This window comes from Corvus kubaryi, unplaced genomic scaffold (assembly GCF_017639235.1).
Source record: "Corvus kubaryi isolate FWS band 111438036 unplaced genomic scaffold, C.kubaryi_AGA036_p1.0 68, whole genome shotgun sequence".
Classification (NCBI taxonomy): domain Eukaryota; kingdom Metazoa; phylum Chordata; class Aves; order Passeriformes; family Corvidae; genus Corvus; species Corvus kubaryi.
This window is the reverse complement of record NW_024582056.1, coordinates 159983-179504: the sequence shown is the minus strand read 5'-3', so window position 1 is coordinate 179504 and position 19522 is coordinate 159983. Positions and strand designations below refer to the sequence as shown.

Sequence of the window (19522 nt, the reverse complement as noted above, 5' to 3'; positions counted from 1 at the left end):
CCCACTGGAGCACTGAAACAGCTTGGCAGACAGGGCTCTCAGACACAAGACACCAGTGTCCTCAGGGAAAAAAAGAGGATGCTAACTGGGACCTCCACCTCCTGTGTGAGCATCCTTGTTCCTGCCACTAGGAGCAGTTTTGAAGAACCAACTGTCTTACCTTATTTTCAGGTACTCCCATTACTGTCTGTTTCTTCATGTATTTTTCTAAGAGTGGCATGAAACAGGTGGTGTGAATCACAATGCAGTGGCAGGGTGGCTGCTTATATTTTCATTTTAGCAAGAAGAATGAAAGAATATGTATTTTGAAGTGATCTACAAGTATTTATCCTGGCCTTTTCTGCTCAACTATCAAAGACAGAAAAATTATACAGTGCCATTTCTAATACTACTGTCTTTCAATGCTTTTTCTGCATCTGCAAATATTTATCTTTGTTGCATTTACAATTAAAAGTAATAATGATATGGGTCAGTGTGCCTAATGCTAGATATATTTTTTCTCCTCAGCCTTTAAGTTTTGAGAGCAAGAAAAGCTACACCTTGAAAGTAGAGGGTGCCAACCCTCACCTGGAAATGCGGTTCCTGAACCTCGGACCCTTCCGTGACACCACCACCGTCCACATCAGTGTGGAGGATGTGGATGAGCCTCCTGTGTTCGAACCCAGCATCTACTTTGTGGAAGTGCCCGAGGATGTGGAGATTGGAACCACCATACAGATCATTTCTGCCAAGGACCCAGATGTGACCAACAACTCCATCAGGTCTGTCCTCTCTTTGTGTGTGGCCCCACGAGCACTCCTTAGTCCATCTGGTTGGTGGGGCAGTGATGGGTGAGAGATGCTCTCTCTTTCCAGCCAGTAGTGGTTGTCAATGGCTTTAGCAAACCAGACCTCACATACTGAGGGCTCTCTCAAAGCAATGCAGGAGCTCCTCCTGTTCTGTGGTATGGAGGATGTCAGCATCAAGTCTTGCAATGGGCCAGTCAGGCATGTCCTGAGAGTGTACATTAAAAACAAACCCCAGACTGTGCCCCTTTGCTGGCAGAAAACCTGATGGCATCACTGAGAACCAGCTGCCATCCCGATGGGAAGGTGATCGACTTGCCTGTCCTTTCTCCCCTTTCTGTTTCAAAGCTTGCCCTTGTCAACAGCTCAAACACACAGCTACTTTTGAAGTGGATTGAATGCATGCTAAAAAATATTAAAGAACTACTAAATTATCTAATGTCTGCTCAAAGATGCAGAGCTAGATATTCTTGTAAGGCAGTAAGAAAGGTAAAGGTGTATTTACAGCCATGGGAGCTTCATAGCTGCAACTCAGAAAGGAACCAAAGGAGCAGATTTGTGTGATCATAGCACTCTTTTCCACAGTGGCTGCCAGCCACTGCCAGCCCCATTTATCAGAGGGGGCTGCTTTTCTCTGAGGCCAGCTCACACAGGAGTTTTCACAACATGCAGCAGCAACTAGTGACTGCACACTGATTATCCCAGCAGGTTGGCTTCTTCTCTCATCTGAGAGTTTTGGGTGTTAAACTGCTGTTTGACTAACCTTGCATCAGCCCAGCTTCTGAGATGCCTGTATTCAGGAACAGTCCTGGGAAATACAGGAGGGAGTTGAAACATTGAGTATTAGGAGTTTTTGAAGAAAGTGAAATCCAAATGAGCAATTCTGTGGGCTTCAGCTAGGAGATCTGAGCAGACATAAAGCCTATTCTTCTTAATGGTATTGCACTCTGTGTTGCTGGTCTAATTATTTTTTTTCATCTCTGCTATCTTAATATACCTATCTTTTCTACATTATAAGGTTATCATACTTCTCATGACATTGTCTCAAATTCCTCAGTCAAACTATTATACTGCCTGCATCACAATTTCATTACCCTAAACTTTGTTCCACTCGCATCCTGTTTTGCTGATTACTGTCTAGCATTACCCAAACCCTGTAATACAAACAGCTCTCTGCTATCTGCTTAAAATAGTATAATTCTGAGGACTATCAAAGGGTAGAATTGATCATTGTTATTTTTAATGAGGTTTCTCTTAGTTTTTTTCAGAGCTTTGCAATGACTACCCTTGATGAATATAAAGCACAGAATCCATCAACAAAAATAAATTTAAAAAAAAGTTGTAAATATGCACAGACTCTTTTGTAACTCTGTTCCTTGACAACTTCCTTCCTCTTTTCTCCCCACCTTCCTCCTTTTCCACCACCCTTTCTTCCCTCATTCCTTACCTCCTTTTCCCCCATATTGAGGTAAAGAAACAGATGAAAAAAATAAGAATAAATGCCATTTTTAATGCTATCTAAAATGCAGATACTAAGAATTAGTTCTTGCCTCTCTTGTGGTCTCCTCCATTCATTCCAACTCAGTGCAGTATCAGTCGGGCAATGTTTTAAGCTTGCACTGAATTCACTTTGCACAGGGCAAGGCAAGATAAGAAAGACAATAATACCAGATACATACTTTGTTGCACAAGCTGAAATCCATTTGAAATTTAAAATGTGGTCTGGCTCAAATCCTCATTTTCCCAGCATCCAGTACCTGGCTCCCACACTGTGAAATTCTGATGGTTGGAAATATGCCATGATTGTTGTTAAATGATTCAGGAAGATTATCTAACTAGTACAGTGGAAACAAGTGTGCAGGAGCAGGTACTATTAACAAGAGAACTTAGCTGGAGAATCTAGAAAAAAATCCACCTGTGCCTCTTGACACCAGTGATTAATTCTGCACCACTAATCACAAGGCTATATTCAATTTCAGATACTCATTGGCCTTAAACTGTCAGAGAGAAATTCTTTTTATAGCCCTCATACAAGAATAATTATTATACCAAAATATAGGAACACTCATACTTATTTCCTAAATAAATCAAATGCCTGAAAAATCTCTTTATTTAAGAAGAGATAGAAAGGACTGGGAAGGAAAGGGATACAAACCTGCCATCTTCCTCTTTGATTGTTCTGAAAAAGAGTGTAAAAGAATTTCTAAACAACATATCTCAATAGTGTTTTATATCCTGGTTTAATAAGTCCCTACATAAAGATAGGGCTGTCATGCTTGTTCCAGTGAATGCATTCATGGTGAAAGGAGAAAATTCAGAAGAATGAGCCCTGTTCAGTGTCTGGTGTGACTAATGCTTTCAGTTCCCATCCACTCTGATGAAAGAATCAACAAAAAGAACAGTAGTCTGGGCTCTGTTCTAGGTTGTGACTATTACCTAGGCCAATGTGTGGCTTTGGCCAAAGTATCCCTTACCATGCTAACAGCTGGGAAGGCAACTTGCACAAAGTGCCCTTAAGAGGAAGGCGATGCCTATGAAAGGTGCTGAGTATTTTACACACCCTGTGAAATCATCCCTCTGACAGAGTACTGCAGTGACATCTGTCAATCAGCTGCCTCCCTGCCCAGGTTTTCTGGTCTGCAGGCACCACCACAATTCCCCATTCACAGCTGCAAGAAGCTGGTTCCCAGCACAGAACTGACATGACATTGGTCAGGCAGGTTCGGTAATTACGATGAATCAGCCTCACAGAGGGAGCTGGTTTTGTGACTGGATGCTTTGAGAAAGCCACGCATCATCCCCCTTGTGCTGACATAGTGCAATCAGTAGCATGCTCCAGGATGCAGGTGGAGTTATTGCCCTGAAGGAGGAGAGAATGCAGAAGAACAAGGAAAGGAATGGTTCTTCCTCATCAACCTGGGTGCTCAGAGAATGAGCTGATCTGAAGCCATTTTCATCCTGTCTGAATTTGCCTAGAGACAGGGCATAATTATTTCTCTTTGAAAAAGAAATTATACTCCTCACTGGCAGATTTTCTCTGTAAAGCTGATGTTCCTGTGCTGATCTGTGCCTTACTTTGAGGCTTCTTCCTCTAAACCTTCCTGACTTCCAGCTCCATTCGAGTAGTACTCACTGTTAAATGCCATTAGCCACGTGAATTTTTCCAACATGTCACTCTGGACCTATGCAAGTCAAAGGAGCACATAACTAGATTGTGGAAGAATGTGGATCTGCTGTGTACGACACTATCCCCACTGCTGATACTCTGTTGGCTATAACACACGGTTCTCAAAACGGTTGTTTAATATTTTTCATATGTGCTCTTGCAGATACTCGATTGACAGGAGCAGTGATCCAGGACGGTTCTTTTATGTCGACATTACATCAGGAGCACTGATGACTGCACGACCTCTTGACCGGGAGGACATTTCTTGGCACAATATCACTGTGTTGGCCATGGAGCTGAGTAAGGAGAATGCAGACTGTACATAGATTAAAGAGATACAGTAGACAAAGCAGGCTGAGAGACCTGAATTCAGCAGTTCACATACTGTTATGCACTGAGAGGGAAGCCGTATTAAGTGAATTGCTCTTCTGACATCAACAAGCGAAGACTGCATGTTATTTATTTTTTTTAATGCTCATTTTCACAGGGTGGTGGGAGGCATAGGGGATGGCAATGAAATGCAGAGTCCTTCTTTTTCAGTTCATTAGCATTCCAGGAATTAAAAACCCTTCCTGATATGTTTCTGGCAGAGTCCTCTAACTTCAGAAGGGCTAGGCAGCTAAAGCACAAACTGCAGAGGCTGCACAGCTGCCGCAGCTACCAGTCCTACCTGGAGGATTGAGTGGTGCAGGGACTGGGAGGCAGCAGTGATCCTACACTGCTAGGTCACTAGTTGAAATCTGCTCCGGTTCAGCAGCAAGTAAATGACATCGCCATCTGCTTGCTACATGAATAATTTGGGCCAGAGTGCTTTGGGATCTTCGAGTATGCTGAACTCGTTATGCTTTTGGGTTTTACAATGAGCTAAAACTCAGCTCAGGATTCATCTGTGCCGGGTATTTTTCAAGGCTATGAGAACAAGAAGATGCTCATTTCATCGGGTCAATATGAAAAATTTATCTAAGCTTGAAATACTCACAGACGTGAGCTTCATACAGGAGCTTGGGATATATAAGCAAATAAAAGGTTCACCTTGTCCTCACCTGAAATCTCTTTGGTTCACATAGCTTTTGCTCAGGATCTCTGTTCATCTTGTGAGGGGCAGCAGCTTTTTGGCAGCTTGGTGCCAATAGCTGAGTCATTCCTCATGTCTCAGAGAGCTTCCTGCACATCCAGGCTGCGCCAGAGATATGGGGCACTCTAAGAGGAACAAAGTTGCAACAAGCTTGCCCAGAATGCAATCTGCCAGCTTGAAAGCAGGGGAAATATGTCACAAGAGGTGGAGTGACTCTGCCACATATTTGCAGGCCATTCCACATGATGCCTTTCTGTGCCCTAAGTAGTGAGAGGGGTTCGTGAGACTGTGGCATTTCACCCCATCTATTTTGACACCACTTTTATTTTCAGCCGCCAATAGCTACTGCAATTCCACGAACCTGTAAAAGCTGCCTCTGTAGCAGCACTTGAAGGTGAGAGCAATAGGAAAGCATGTCTTCCTTTGGCTCCCTTTCCACCAATCCTCTGTCAGTTTTGCTCCGAACATGGGCAGCACAATATTTTAATTTAGTGAATAGTTTCAAAAAGGTCATAGCTGTGCACTCCTCCTGAATAAGGCCCATAATGCTAAAGGTTAGATCAATATTACTAAGAGTGTAAATGCAGGTATTCATCTGCCAGAGCGATAGGTGTGTTAGCAAGACGTGTGTATGCATATGTGGGAAGCTGAAGGATTATATTACAAATTAGGGAGGAACAACATAGTTTGAGCATTATCTCAATGCCACAATGTGACACGTTATGGAATACAGTACATTGAACATTTAAGAAAATTCCAGAGTTTGTGAAAACTCTCTGTTGTTTATATGAATATATCATTTCTTACTATAAAGGGAGATATATTTGGAGATAAATGTATAAAGTGCTAAAGCTAAAAAGAAGATGAGAATACTAATTTTAAAGAATTTTCTGGACTTTTGCACTTCTTCTGACCCCTTAATATTTTTTTTCTTTCTGATTAGAGTTTCATTTTATCATTAAATAAGGGGGGGAAAGATGATTTGGGGCAGAAAAGCACTAAGAAAAACAAATTATTCTGTGGCCACTTAGTTTGGAATTTGTCAAGATATGTGAAAAGATGTACGGATTTACTGGCAAAGAAAGCTAATGAACCAGTGGGACAGAAACATCACAAATGATGTAATGAAGAATGTAAAATTTTCATTGCAGTTTTAAGCTTCACTGAAAGCTTTTCTGTACAATTTCATGTGTTATTACATTTTAAACCTCTCTGTACAAGGCATCAAAGACTTGACACTATTTTTGAGTTCAAGGAACATAAATTCTGAGCAAAAGCATATCTAAACTGGAGAATTGCCATTTTTAACAAGTTCTAAATAACAAGTCTATCCTTAAAACAGTACCTTCCCAGTTCATGCCACCAGTAGGGAGGCTCAACAAACAGTATTGCCCAGCTGAAGGGCAATGAAAAAAAAATATGGAGCATTGTCTAAAACTTTTGCTGTAGAAATAGTTCATTGGACTGAACCAGGCTGAAGTCTTTTACAGAATTTGTTTGTAAAATATGTGATTAGATGGGAAGCCAGGCTAGACAGAGAGCAGCATTTGCAGCTTCACTCTGAGTCACACAATACCCAAGTCCACACAGTTCCCGATGGGAAAATGTGATCTAACACAAGCTAGTAGTGGAAAACCTGCTTTACATCTTGAGAAGATTGAGGAGCAGCATCTTCCCCTTCCCATATATTGCCTTTCTTTATACCTTCTTCTTCCAGATAACCCCTCACAGGTGGGCAGCGTCTCCGTGACGGTGAAAGTCCTGGATGTGAACGATAACGCACCAGAGTTTGCAAGATTTTACGAAGCTTTTGTTTGTGAAAATGCCAAAGCAGGCCAGGTGAGAAATGCTTGTAACATCAGGGGTTGGAAAGGGGATGCTGTCCTACATGGAGGCAGCATGCCAGGAAGGGTGAGTGCTGGAAAGAGGCTCAGCAACCCACACGTTTCATCAGAACTCTCATCAGCCGCCATCTGTGCTTCATTCCAAAGGCAAGCATGTCGCACTGGAAGGAGCATCGTATACAGCACCTCTTGTTTCTTCCACATGTCTTCTCTTCTCCCACAGTAGAGAAGACTGCACAACACATTCCATAGCTGAAATGAAGCCTTCCCTTAGGCATGTGCCAGCAGGCGAACACCCAGTGTGTCCTGTAGCAGCATCAAAGAGAGAAGTGTTATGAGAAGTGCCACAGAATCAGTCCAGGCCACGTATGACAGACAAGACTTACTAATAAAAGTTTTAAGAGCCTTAAGCTCTTAAAACTGGACTTATGGGAGCTGGACACAACTTACTACATCAGATTCAAAGGGTTCCCAAGCAGAACATGTTCTGCTGTGAACTGGAGGTGACAGAGAGTCAAAAGCAACACAAGATTTCCTGTTCCACCCACTCTAAACTCTTCAAGCAAGCAGCAAAAACTCTTTGCTTCTCTCCCTTCTGAAACCCCATCAAAGCCCTTGAACAAGGTCACCAGTGCCAGAGATGGACGTGAGCTCCCTCTCAGACCCCTGGATCTGCTGCAAGCTCTCCTGCTGATCGTTTGTGGGGAGCCTCCTCTTGCTCCACCACCAGGGTCCACGGTGGGGACTGGTTCCTCCTAATGCAAAGCTGACTAGCAGAGTTTAAACACACAGACATACCTCTCATGATCCGTGAAGGAAAAACTATGCAAGTAATGTTACTGTGTGTTTGCTGAAGCTTCTCCCAGCTGTGTGAAGCAGAATGAAACAGCTGATCACTCCTGGGGTAACTGTCCTTACAACTATCATATATAGGATATTTTCATCTCACCAATTTACAGAGGTTCTTAACAATATAGGCAACAGAAATCATTGCCTAGACCTTTTTTCCTGGTTTTGAAGGGTGGGTGTCCTAAGTAATAAACTTTCTGAGTTCATTATTATTATGAATGCTAATTTGGACTACTTTCTTCAGCAGAGAACGCTAAATTCTATTGCCACATTTTTAAAAGTTCTGAAATCAGTTTTAAGGTGGTGAATAAGACTTTATGGGTCTGACATTTGCCTTTGAATCCCAAAATAACTTTCAAGTTAAAAAATCCAGGTGAAGATTTGTTCCTTGTCCAAAAAGGTGCCAGAATGTTTATTCAGACAGAGCTCATTGTGCTTCAAGCTGTTAGACCTACTTTACAAAGCCCCTATAAGTGAAGTAACAAATCTCTTTCTGGATTTAGCATTGTCTTAGTCCCTTTAGTTTGGTATTATTTATTGCATATGCAGAGCTTCTGCATGGTTGGCTTTTCTCTCTCCACTGACATCTTGGGAGGAATTTTATTGATTTAAAACTAAAAGAGTGGCAAAATAATCAACCTGAAGCCCTTTTCTACCTGCATAGTGAAGCTGAAATTAAGTATGGGCTTTCTTACAAGCTCTTTAATGCACAATGAATCTTCTGAAAAACCTGGGCCCCCAAAAGAAAAAAAAGAAATGTGCAACAGAAGATAGGAATACATGAGAGGAAAGCATCTGTTATTTGAAGCAAACTGAATATCTCCTCCTTTGTTTAAAAGTGATGTGCATGACCACAGCAAAATAGGTGACACCTGCAAACTTTTGAGTCTCTTCTTGAGAGAAGATCATACATCTGGAAGGCAATTTTTTTCAAATGCTCCAGTTGCTTATATTTACAGATATAAAATACATGTTATCTGTTTGATTGTTGTTTATATTATAAATATTTTGCTTCTCACCTGTTTCTACTTTTCTCTTGTGTTCTGTAGCTGATCCAGACAGTGAGTGCCATCGACAGAGATGACCCACAGGAGGGTCAGCACTTCTACTACAGCCTGGCTCCAGAGGCAGCCAACAACCCCAATTTTACTCTAAGGGACAATCAAGGTAATCAGAGTGGACACAGACAGTTAGCTACTCTAATTTCTAATGCCTGAGTTGGACTTAAGAAGCTGTGACTTACAGTGGGTGATAAGACTGCCATTTCAAATAATACCAAGTGACACCTGCTCCTTAAAGGCAGTAATAAAATGACATATTACTTAATACACTTGAAGATTACATGATATTTTCATCTCTATAAATATTCTCTAGCAATAGGCCCTTTTTTCTTTTTCAAGGAAATGTGCCAGTGTTTTGTGCAAATTCAGGTCTTTTGGTCAGGCTTGCAGGCATCTTGGATTATCAGAGTGGAAATTGCATTCGCTCAAAAGGAGATGCTTAAAGGTAGGATAATAACTGGAACTAGGAGACAAATCTGAAGGGAATTACACTGCTCTTTTTTTGTACTCTTTATGCTTTCTCCCAGGCATAGAAAAAGGGGTTTTTGTACTGTTCCAGTCTTATCCCCCAAGCACTTTTTTTCCTTCTCCTTGCACATCCTTATTTCCCTAGAGAAAGAGGGAAGTAGGGAGCACTAGCAGAGCCTTAGGGGGGTAACTTGGTGTTCAGCAAAAGGTCTGTGTAAGATGACCTACGAAGAAACTGAAACACCATTGGGAAGACTGATGGCAAATCACTGGCATTTGAACATTGTAATCAGTGGAATTTGATCCTTTTGGGAAAGCTTTGGTGGTTTTGGATCCTGCAGGAATGTCCTGCCATAGCAGGCCTTTGCATGACTGCTGTTGATAGATGATCTCCATGGGCAGACCAAGTCCAAAATCAGGTCTGCACCACCCTTCATTAGGAAAGAGAGATGACCTTGAGTGACCTGGTGCAGAGCTTTGAAAGTTAGTATTGAGGGGCTGGGTTCCAGTAGGAGTTTAGTGTGTAAAGTGCCACAAATCAGCAAGCGCTTCTAGAATAAATAGGGAGAAAGACTGGCCACCTGCAGCATCCATGGCCAGCCTCCAAGCCTAACCTTGCTCCCACACATGCCTACTTGTCACACTTACTTCCATTAGCCCCTACCTGGGCCTCTCCAGGCATATGAAAGAGCAACACAAAGGCTTATAAAGAAGCCCATGCCTTCATTAACCAAACATGTCCTAAAACATGCTACTTGCAGTGTCTGGAGCCCTCCTCAACAACACACTAATGCTCTTTCATCCCAAAAGCATTTTGTTCTATAGTGTCCCTGAAGCGTCCCCACACAATTTCTTGCATTTTTATCCCCTTCTTTCTCTCATTGTCTCCTTTATTTTTTAGTATATATTGCCAAAATAAATGAACAAATATAACACAACTATTGCTCAAGCATTTGGCAAACCAAGCTCATTTCATCCTCAAGGCATTGTTCTAAAAAAAGAAACTCACAAAAAATTCCAGCATCAGATGCACTTTTTCTGTCTAAGGCCATACTTGCAATAATTTATAGTGACAGCAGTGACTGAATGGCTGTGCCTCCCACTCTCTATAAAATACCAGTTTTCCACATATATATATATATACATACATATGTATCACATCACAAGAAGCCTATGGTATTATTAATTACTAATTTGAAATAAAAATGTTAAGTATCAAACCCTTGACTATATGAATTTTCCACATTTTGGTCACCATAGTATAAGAAGCACATTAAGCTATTAGAGAGTGTCCATGAGGATGGTGAAAGGTTTGAGGGGAAGCCGTATGAGGAGCAGCTGGGGTCACTTGGTCTGTTCAGCCTGGAGGAGACTGAGGGGTGACCTGATTGCAGTCTATAATTTCCTTGTGAGGGGAAGCAGAGTGGCAGGTACCGACCTCTTCTCTCTGGTGACCAGTGACAGGACTCGACACAACAGCATGAAACTGAGTCAGGGGAGGTTCAGGTTGAATACAATGAACAGGTTTTTCACTCAGAAGCTGTTTGAGCACTGGAAAGGTTCCCCAGGGCAGTGGTCACAGCACCAAACCTGTCTCAGTTCAAGAAGCGTTTGGGCAAAACTCTCAGGCACATGATGTGACTCTTGGGGTGTCCTGTACAGGGCCAGGAGTTGGATTCAATGATCCTGATGGGTCCCGTGCGACTCAGCATATTCTATGATTCTATGATTGAGGGCTTATTTACTGCCTCAGCAATTTGGAGTGCAGTAGTCATGTCAATAAAAGTAATTTATGCTTGTATTTTCATCTAGGGGCCACTAAGAACTATATAAATCACATAACTTAGGCACAGAGGGGGTAGCTATACTGTTTGTCACAGGGTGGCTAGACAAGAAACAGAACACACTTTGCTAGTCACAGCCTGTGCCCAGACACACGAGACAGGAATGCTTCCCAGGCTCTGGGAAGGCGCTGTTAAGATTAGCAGTTGTGCTGATTACTTGGTGGTCCAATATAGCAGTAAGAGAAACTGCAAGATGTGTAACCTTCTTGGCAACAATTAAAACCTTGATTTATATGGAGCAACAGATAGATCACAGTTTGCATTCTGATGAGCTGTTTCACATAGTATTTTGGCCCGTGTAATTTTAGTCTCTGAGAACTTCTTCACTCCATTCTTTGCATATCTTCAGCAGACAGAGGAATCCTATTGTTCTCCTTTATAGCTGGGGATCTGGGGCAAGGAGAAATTAAGCTACTTACATGCTGGGTTCTCTTTGAGCTCAGTAAAATCAGTGAGAGGTAGACATGTTAAGTAGCTGCAATGATCTGGGCACAAATGGCTTCCCAAGCCCTTAAAGGATATATGTGATGAAGCAGGGAATTCAGCTGGAGTCTCCCATCTCTTCCATGTCTGCTGTAGGGCATTGGCAAGCCATCTTCCCCCACTTCTAAGTCCAGATGAGACTATGCTGGGAAAAAGTTAAAAAGAGAGGCTTGCTGTAAGAATGAACAACAAAATAAGATTACTGCATTTTCAGATTAAACTCTGAGCTGATCTGTTGAATCTTAATCACTGCCCTCCATCTTTGGGAACCAGGAACTGTTGAATAGAGAAGCCTTTTTTAATGCATGCAGGATCAGGATTGGTCATACCCCCACCAGGCCTATCACTGGAAGCCTCTGGAAGTCCTCCACATTGCAATTAAATTTTTCCTAGGAAAATTTTTAGCTATTTCTGCCTTCCCTAAAACTGTGGTCTACTTCACACATGTAAGCAGTGAGCTGAAAATCCTCAGGAAAAGGTGTGACTCTTTACCCAGCCCAGTGGTGTCTGGATTGCCTGCTTCCTTGTGCTCTTTCTCCCACTCCTGGTGAAATATTTCTTTATATTATCCCTAACTCTTCATAATTTTTACAATCAGTTTTTAAAGTCTAACAGAATTTTCAGGCTAATCATCCCCAGTTTTCCTGCAGGAGCATGCAGAAAGAAACCAAGCCTTTCTTGTGAGAAGAGCAGTGATTAGCTCTGATCTCAAGGTTGGCACCTACACGGTGTTTAATTCTCCTGACCTCTCCAGAGGGGTGCATCACTTCCAGTGGGGCAGAAACCTACAGGAAGATGGTGCTCTGTGGCTTTTTCTCACAACCACAAGAAGACAGCAGCCTGCATGCCTGTAGGAAGTTCAGCTTTCACACAAATGTGGGACCAGCCATGCTGCAATCTTCGGCATCTCTGCTCAGTGTTGGAGCTAAGTGCTGCCATCCAGCCCTCTGCAAGCCAAAGGTGCTATGTTGGAAGCTGTGATGAAAAATATTGTGCATTCTTATCATGCCTGCTTTTATTTTTTTAGCATAATGGGGCTTTCATGTCCTCAATAGCCCTCTTCTCTTGAAGGCTGGGGCTTAGCAGATATCAAATTTGGAAGAAAATTGTGTATTCCAGCTTCTGCCATGCTGCATCACATTCCATCATGTCCTTCGCACTGCAGTAGCACTTCAAATCACATTGGCTTTTGATGAGTCACACAACAAGTTTTGGCACCAATGTATTTCAGTTGCAGAGTAACAGGTAGAACAATTCTTTAGGGATGATTTGGATGCCTGCCTAGTACAAAGCAAAATGAAACAAAAGGCCCAAAATGTAGTGCTGTGAGTTACAAAGAGAATTTAATCACCAAGAACATTTAAGACCTTGATGACATGTTCAGTGCATCACAGCAGAAGGTATATATACATATTTATCTTTCAATATTAGATTTTAGAAACGCAGTTTTGGCCTGAAAAAAGAATTATTAAAACCTTTGAGATCTCTCACTAGCTGATTTTGCACAGCTTCTGTCAGGTTCACTGCCTATGACCTCTTTTGCAGGCAAAGTATGACCAGCTCAGAATAATTAAGTCTGTTTTCCCCCCATAAAGAGCAATTTTACATGAAATGAAGGTTTGCAGTCACCTGAATAGAATTTGTGACTTCTATTGTAAATCAGTTTAAAGAAAGCGAATCCTTCACCCAGGAAAGAGAAAAACAACCAAATTACTACAGTTAGGATGACTCAAGTGTTTTCATTGACACAGCATAAATGCAGGCACTTTGCCACTTTCTGCCTTGGGGCTGCTTTTCCTCATGCTAAAACTGGCCCAGTGATGAAAAGATATGGTATTAATAGCTGGGGAGCACATAGAGAGGGCAGATAAACAGCCCAAGGGAGAGAAAGCACTTGTAAGTGCCCCAGGAGAGAGACGGGAAAGGTTTGAGCAGGCAATGGCTCCTGTCCACAGTGCTGCCCTTACCCAGGAGCCATGGGATGCACAGGGTACTGCTCCCTGATGGGTTTTGGGACACATTCCTGAATCATAGAATCATTTCGGTTGGAAAAGACCTCCAAAATCATTGAGTCCATTGGACACTGCCAAGTCCACCACTAAACCATGGCCCTAAGTGCCCCATCTACAGATCTTTTGAATGTCTCCAGGGATGGTGACTCAACCACTTCCCTGGATAGCCTTTTCCAATGCCTGACCACCCAGTCAGTGAAGAAATTTTTCCTAATATCCCAGCCTCCCCTGACAAAGCTTGAGGCCATTTCCTCTTGTCCTATTGCTTGTTACTAGGAAGAGACCTATCTATGTCTGTCTGTACCCACTGCACATACTCAGAGCTGCATGGCATATCAAAGGTGAAATCAGTAAACACTGACACATAATCAGTTTTAAGCAACTTTGGGATTTCATCTTGCACCTGGCGGTTTTTCCTCAAAGCTCCAGCTCTTGGGATCACATGATTTATCAAGACACTACAATTTCACTATATATTTGCATGCAGACATGCAGCACACTTCAGAATTTTATGCTTTCAGAGTAAAAGCTTGAAATGTCATTGACGTGCAAGAAAAAAGACCCTGAGATTCTTTTAAAAAAATGTCATAAATTTAAATTAATCTCACAAACTGTGGAACCTGACATCTCAATACTTAGGTGTGCCTGTACTCTCTGATGCCATAAGATTTGCAGCACAGAGTATGTAACTTGGAGCATAGTTTAAGTCTAGGAGACAAGTCTAGTGGGTCTAGCTTGAGTTTGCATGTATTCCATAGTTGGCTGTATATGATGCTCCAGATTTCATTTCTAAAAGCCACCAAATCATTTCTGGTGTCCAGACTACAGTAGATAATACAGCTGAATTTATCTGCGTATAACCTGAGTCTCTACACTGAAAAAAATCACCCAAGATTTAAATTTTAGCAGTGAATGTACAGAGAAATAACAAGGAAATTGAACACTTCTATGTTAATATTTTAGCTTTTTTCACAGCCTACTTGTGATCAGAAGGTTTCTTGCCATTTCCAGGCAGCAGTCCCATGGGAACAGCTGATCAGCATCCTGCATTTTCAAGCATAGCAAATATACATTGGTAACAACCTGGAGATGCAGATCGCCAAACTGTGTGACCTCTTTTTAACCAAGGGAACAGGAAATAAAACTAAGTCATAAAAGAAACTGCATGAAGATCATCTCCCAGAAAAATGCCACAGTATCACTGCACAGAATCAGGGCTTGTAGGTCTGCCAAAGAGAAAAAATAACTGTGTTCCCCATTTGTCTTTGCTGGCCCAAGCCTTGCAGACATGTTTGTTAGAAAGGACAATTTTCATGCAAGTTCCTTTAGATTCCTTGGTGAGCCACAGCACATTGGAGACATTCAGTCTTGCACTTTCCTAAAGTCTCTGAGGCCAAAAGGCTTAAAAGTCAGCACTGACAAAATCAACACCCCTTTCCAATGAGTTTTGCCTTGGCATTGTGAGATGAGAATTGAGAACAACTTCCTGAATCCGCTTTCTTTCTAATTAGGAAACTTGGTGCACATTCTGAGGAATTTGAGGGAGGAGGTAGACAGGAATTCAAATGCCACTGGTAAATTTTGACATTTAAAAAAACATGTTGAAAATGAAGGAAAAAACCCCAAAGGTAGGAATTTCCCTTGAACTGGCCAACAGCAACTGGCTGTTAGGTCACTCTTTTACTACTTTTGCCAGCAGCATCATTTTGATTCCTTTTGATTTAAGTTCTTATAAAAAACAGGCAGTCATACTAAATGAAGCAGAATGGTCAAATCAAAGCAGAATAATTCTGACAATGATGACATGAAGCATTCTGACTTTTTTCAGTGGCAGAAGTACTAATGAAATTGCATGTATTTCACAGAAAAAATGTTTAGTTGCGAATTTTCAACTCACTGCTGCTTTAGGATAGCAAGCTGGGTTTTTTCTTTTGTCTCTTTGTTGCCTTGAGCAGATGACCATGCCACATATCAAAAACCACAGGGTAGCATAAAGTGTCCACAAGGGTTATATGCCAGCGTCTCCAAAATAGTGGCAGTGTCTGAGGTGTAGAAAAACTGCTGAGCACAAGTAAACAGGGACAAGTTGCCTTCAACTGCTCATTTCTGTCTTGCCTTCTGAATGCTCTCTTAGCTAAAACTGAAGACTGTGAGTTTGCTCTGGGCACCTTATATCAGAAGGGGTAAAGGCAACTCCTGCAGTGTGTATGCCTCTCAGGTTCGGAGCTACAGCCTGAGAAGATACTGGAATAGGGGAAGCAGAGGCGAAATGATTAGTGATGAACTAATTTTTTAAAAAAAAGAAGAGAGAAGAAAAATGAATGTGAGTCTAGGGCTGATTTTTTAACATTCCTTCTCTGCTGAATGTATTTGCTCTGCATATAAGCTGTTCTCTCTGTTTATTTCCTGCCCCTAGACAATACAGCATGGATTTTGACAAGGCGCTCTGGCTTCAGACAACATGAGCAGAACACCTTTTACCTGCCCATCCTGATCAGCGACAACGGGCGCCCAGTGCTGAGCAGCACGGGCACGCTGACCGTGCACGTGTGCAGCTGCGACGAGGAGGGCATGGTGATGTCCTGCAATGCTGAGGCCTACGTCCTCCCTGTCAGCCTGAGCAGAGGGGCACTCATTGCCATCCTCGCCTGCATCTTTGTTCTGCTAGGTAAAGCCCTCACTCACTTCTTCTTGGGAGGGACAGACTTTTTGGTTCTGGCCAGGGGGTTGCTGATCCACCAGAGGTCTAGGACCCAAACACACGCACACACATCTGTGTATATGTGTGTATGTAGACACATGCATACCTAAACGGCCAAATCAAGGACCTGATGGTGTAGTCAGCTGCATCTGGCTTCAGGCTCTGGACTGTAGGAATGGGGGAAAACTATGGCCTGCAAGTATTTCTGCCAGATGTCCAAAGTGCTAGGGTGTCTGATATGGCCATGCTTTCCTCCAAGGGTATGGCAGTGAGAAGTACTGAGAGCTGTGGCTGGGGGCAGGTTAGTTTCTCATCCTGCTCCACAGTAAGCCCAGTTCCATTTCTTGTCTTTTGGAGAGAAATATCCCCACCTCCATCCTTTTTCCTTGAGACACTGCATTTAAACAGTGCCTGTTCTGCAATAAAGGGGCTGAGCGTCTTGTATGAGCTCTGTCTCCACAATTAAACGTCATGCTTTCCTTGCCCAGACGTCCTATGTCCCCTGTTAGCTGTTGCTATCAAAAGAATTTCACTTTCCTTGTTCACTCTCTCAGATCGCGAGATACTAGTTCAAAGCACACATTTCCTGAAATTTCAGGGGACCCAGTTTAAGGAACAGTGTAGTAAGATACAGGAAAAATTCTTTAAAAGTACCTCGGTTCTGGCTCTTCAAAGGAGCCTAGATACCTCAGCTCAAAATTTCAGTATCCAAAATCTTTGCTGAGTTCTAGCTCTGGAAGTGGTCACCAAGTGATGGCACATTTTTTGACAGCAAAGGGCTCTGGTGCCTCTATGACCACTTCTCCCCATGCTAGTAAGCACGGTGAGGGCAAGGAGCACCAGCACTGCAGCACTGCAAGAGGCTTGCAGATAAACAAAAAGTTCCTTGGAACAGACTAAGGGACTAGCTGTGCATTTTGCTGTGTAGGCAGACATATCACCGTAGTGCCTTAGGACCATCCATCTCTGTCACATGCAGTGGCCAGTCCAAGAGACATCCCCAAAGCAGGCTGCAAAACCCACCCACAGAGCAGAAAACAAAATATCCCCATGGAACTATGCTGCTGCAGATAAACTGTTACTGACCTCTGAGCTGGCTAGCTTAAAAGTGGCAAGCACGATTGGATATACATGTCCTAAGTGTCACCAAGAGTTGAGAATTGGGGTGAGAAAGGGGACAGATTAGCAGGACCTCAAGATACTAATTTTGACTGGGGAGAGAGATTTCTACACCACTCACCTTGCGAACAACGCAGCTCTTTAAATCCAAGGGGCTAATTGGGCTCACCCAGGGGAAAGTAGGGCAGAGGAAAGTCCGAAGCCCTGGCAAGATCTGCCTCCTTGCTGACAGTGCCATGTCTTGCTTGGCTCCCACAGTGTTGGTACTCCTCATCCTCTCCATGCGGCGCCAGCGGAAGCAGCCATACATCATCGACGAGGAGGAGAACATCCATGAGAACATCGTCAGGTATGATGATGAGGGTGGCGGGGAGGAGGACACGGAGGCCTTTGACATCGCCGCCATGTGGAACCCACGGGAGGCCCAGCTGGTGGTGAAGAACCGGCAGGACATGCTCCCTGAAATAGAGAGCCTCTCCCGATACGTGCCTCAGGCATGCGTCATGGACAACAACGTCCACAACTACGTGCTCGCCAAGCTGTACGAAGCTGACATGGACCTGTGGGCGCCTCCCTTCGACTCCCTCCAGACGTACATGTTTGAAGGGAACGGCTCGGTGGCAGAGTCGCTCAGCTCCTTACAGTCCGTGACGACAGACTCAGACCAGAGCTACGACTACCTGATGGACTGGGGGCCGCGCTTCAAGAAGCTGGCCGAGATGTACGGGGCCACAGACAGCAGCGGGGCTCTGTGGTAACAGACGAGGAATGGCAGAGGGCTTTCCATGTGAAACGGTGTCCAGTTCGGTCCATTCTCATCAGATGCTTCCATGGACATGGGTGAGGCCTCATAAAAAAATAGCAATACGGTGCTTGGATGAGAATGGGAAGAAGGGTGCGAATGAAGGTCTCTCTGGATCAGCTTTACTCAGTTAAATTAAGTCACAGTTTTGAAACTATGAGAAACAGAAGGAAGGAAGTTTTTTCCTGGTTTTTACAGCAAAATTGGAGAGCTCCACACCTGGAATATAATGACATTGCTCTCTCTCTCTCTTCCTTTCTCTTCCCTTTGTACACGGCAGCTTACTGAGCTCTATACATCAGGGTTCAAAGATCTGTAAACTCCAACCGTAATCTCCAATTTACTGAGAAATTGTCACCACAGAAGAGTTGTTCCCCACTGGTTTTTTTTTTTCCCCATTAAAACAGCAAAGAATTGCTTGCTAACAGGAGGGAAAAAAAATCCGCAAAGCAGAAGATTGAAACTGGAATCTCAGAGGGCTCCTTGTAAACTAAACTCCTCCCTCTGTTGCTAACAGAGTTCTTTTTTAATCCTTTAGAAACAAGGCTGAGGTTGGGGTTTTTTCCCACGTGACTGAGGGGAAGAGGCTTTGAATTTCTGCTCTAGTTTAATGGCTGATCTGTGAGTCATTGGCGTTAACACTAATCCATCTCCTATCAAGTTTGTGTAAATTTATTCTTGACTCTTTAAAACCATGACTCTGCTAAACTGCTCAGAACAAAACCAGAAAATCTGCCTCTTTTGCACTGTAGATGTCTCTTCCATGTGCCAAATGTGAAGATTAGATTCTACCAATGAAAGCCAAATAAATTTTAAAATAAGAAAAAGCTATATTTGGTAACTACATGGGTTAGATGGGCTTTCCTAATCTGTGTGAGGTCAATCCAAGGGATGTTTACATACTGTAGATAACCTACTTGAACAAATGCAGTATTATAGACCAATAAATGGATGTAAGAAAATTACATGTATAAGTTTTGTATATTTGTTAATTTTGGTAATAAATATGATGTACTGCATACAGTACAGTACCTTAGCACCTCTTTTAATAAAAGTTAAACAGAAGGGGAAGTCTGATGGCAATTTATTGACAGCTTTGCACACAGCAGTTAGTGCTTATCTGCAGCTTTACGTGCCTTGAGCATCAAGACAAAATGGTTCATCAGCATCATGTCAAGGAGACAAGGCTTCAGTTTGCAGAGTCGAGCAGATTGTCTTCTTCTTTTATCACTGTTCATTTGGACATCGCCCTTAGCAGTGAATCAGCTCAAGTACAGCCCACCAGAGTAGTTACCTTTCTAATCGAATAATGT

General features: G+C 42.8%; 1 protein-coding gene across 2 annotated transcripts in view; it reads left to right on the top strand.

Annotated features, from left to right (window-relative positions):
* Positions 1 to 19274, top strand: part of CDH20 (cadherin 20) — a 119184-nt gene extending 99910 nt beyond the window's left edge. For both annotated transcript variants that reach the window (XM_042048792.1, XM_042048793.1), the window contains exons 7-12: positions 508 to 761; positions 4115 to 4251; positions 6744 to 6865; positions 8769 to 8886; positions 16004 to 16255; positions 17666 to 19274. In XM_042048792.1, coding sequence (XP_041904726.1) covers positions 508 to 761; positions 4115 to 4251; positions 6744 to 6865; positions 8769 to 8886; positions 16004 to 16255; positions 17666 to 18165 — 1383 coding nt within the window. In that variant the 3' untranslated portion in view covers positions 18166 to 19274. The remainder of the gene's footprint in view (positions 1 to 507; positions 762 to 4114; positions 4252 to 6743; positions 6866 to 8768; positions 8887 to 16003; positions 16256 to 17665) is intronic.
* The last annotated feature ends 248 nt before the right edge of the window (positions 19275 to 19522 follow it).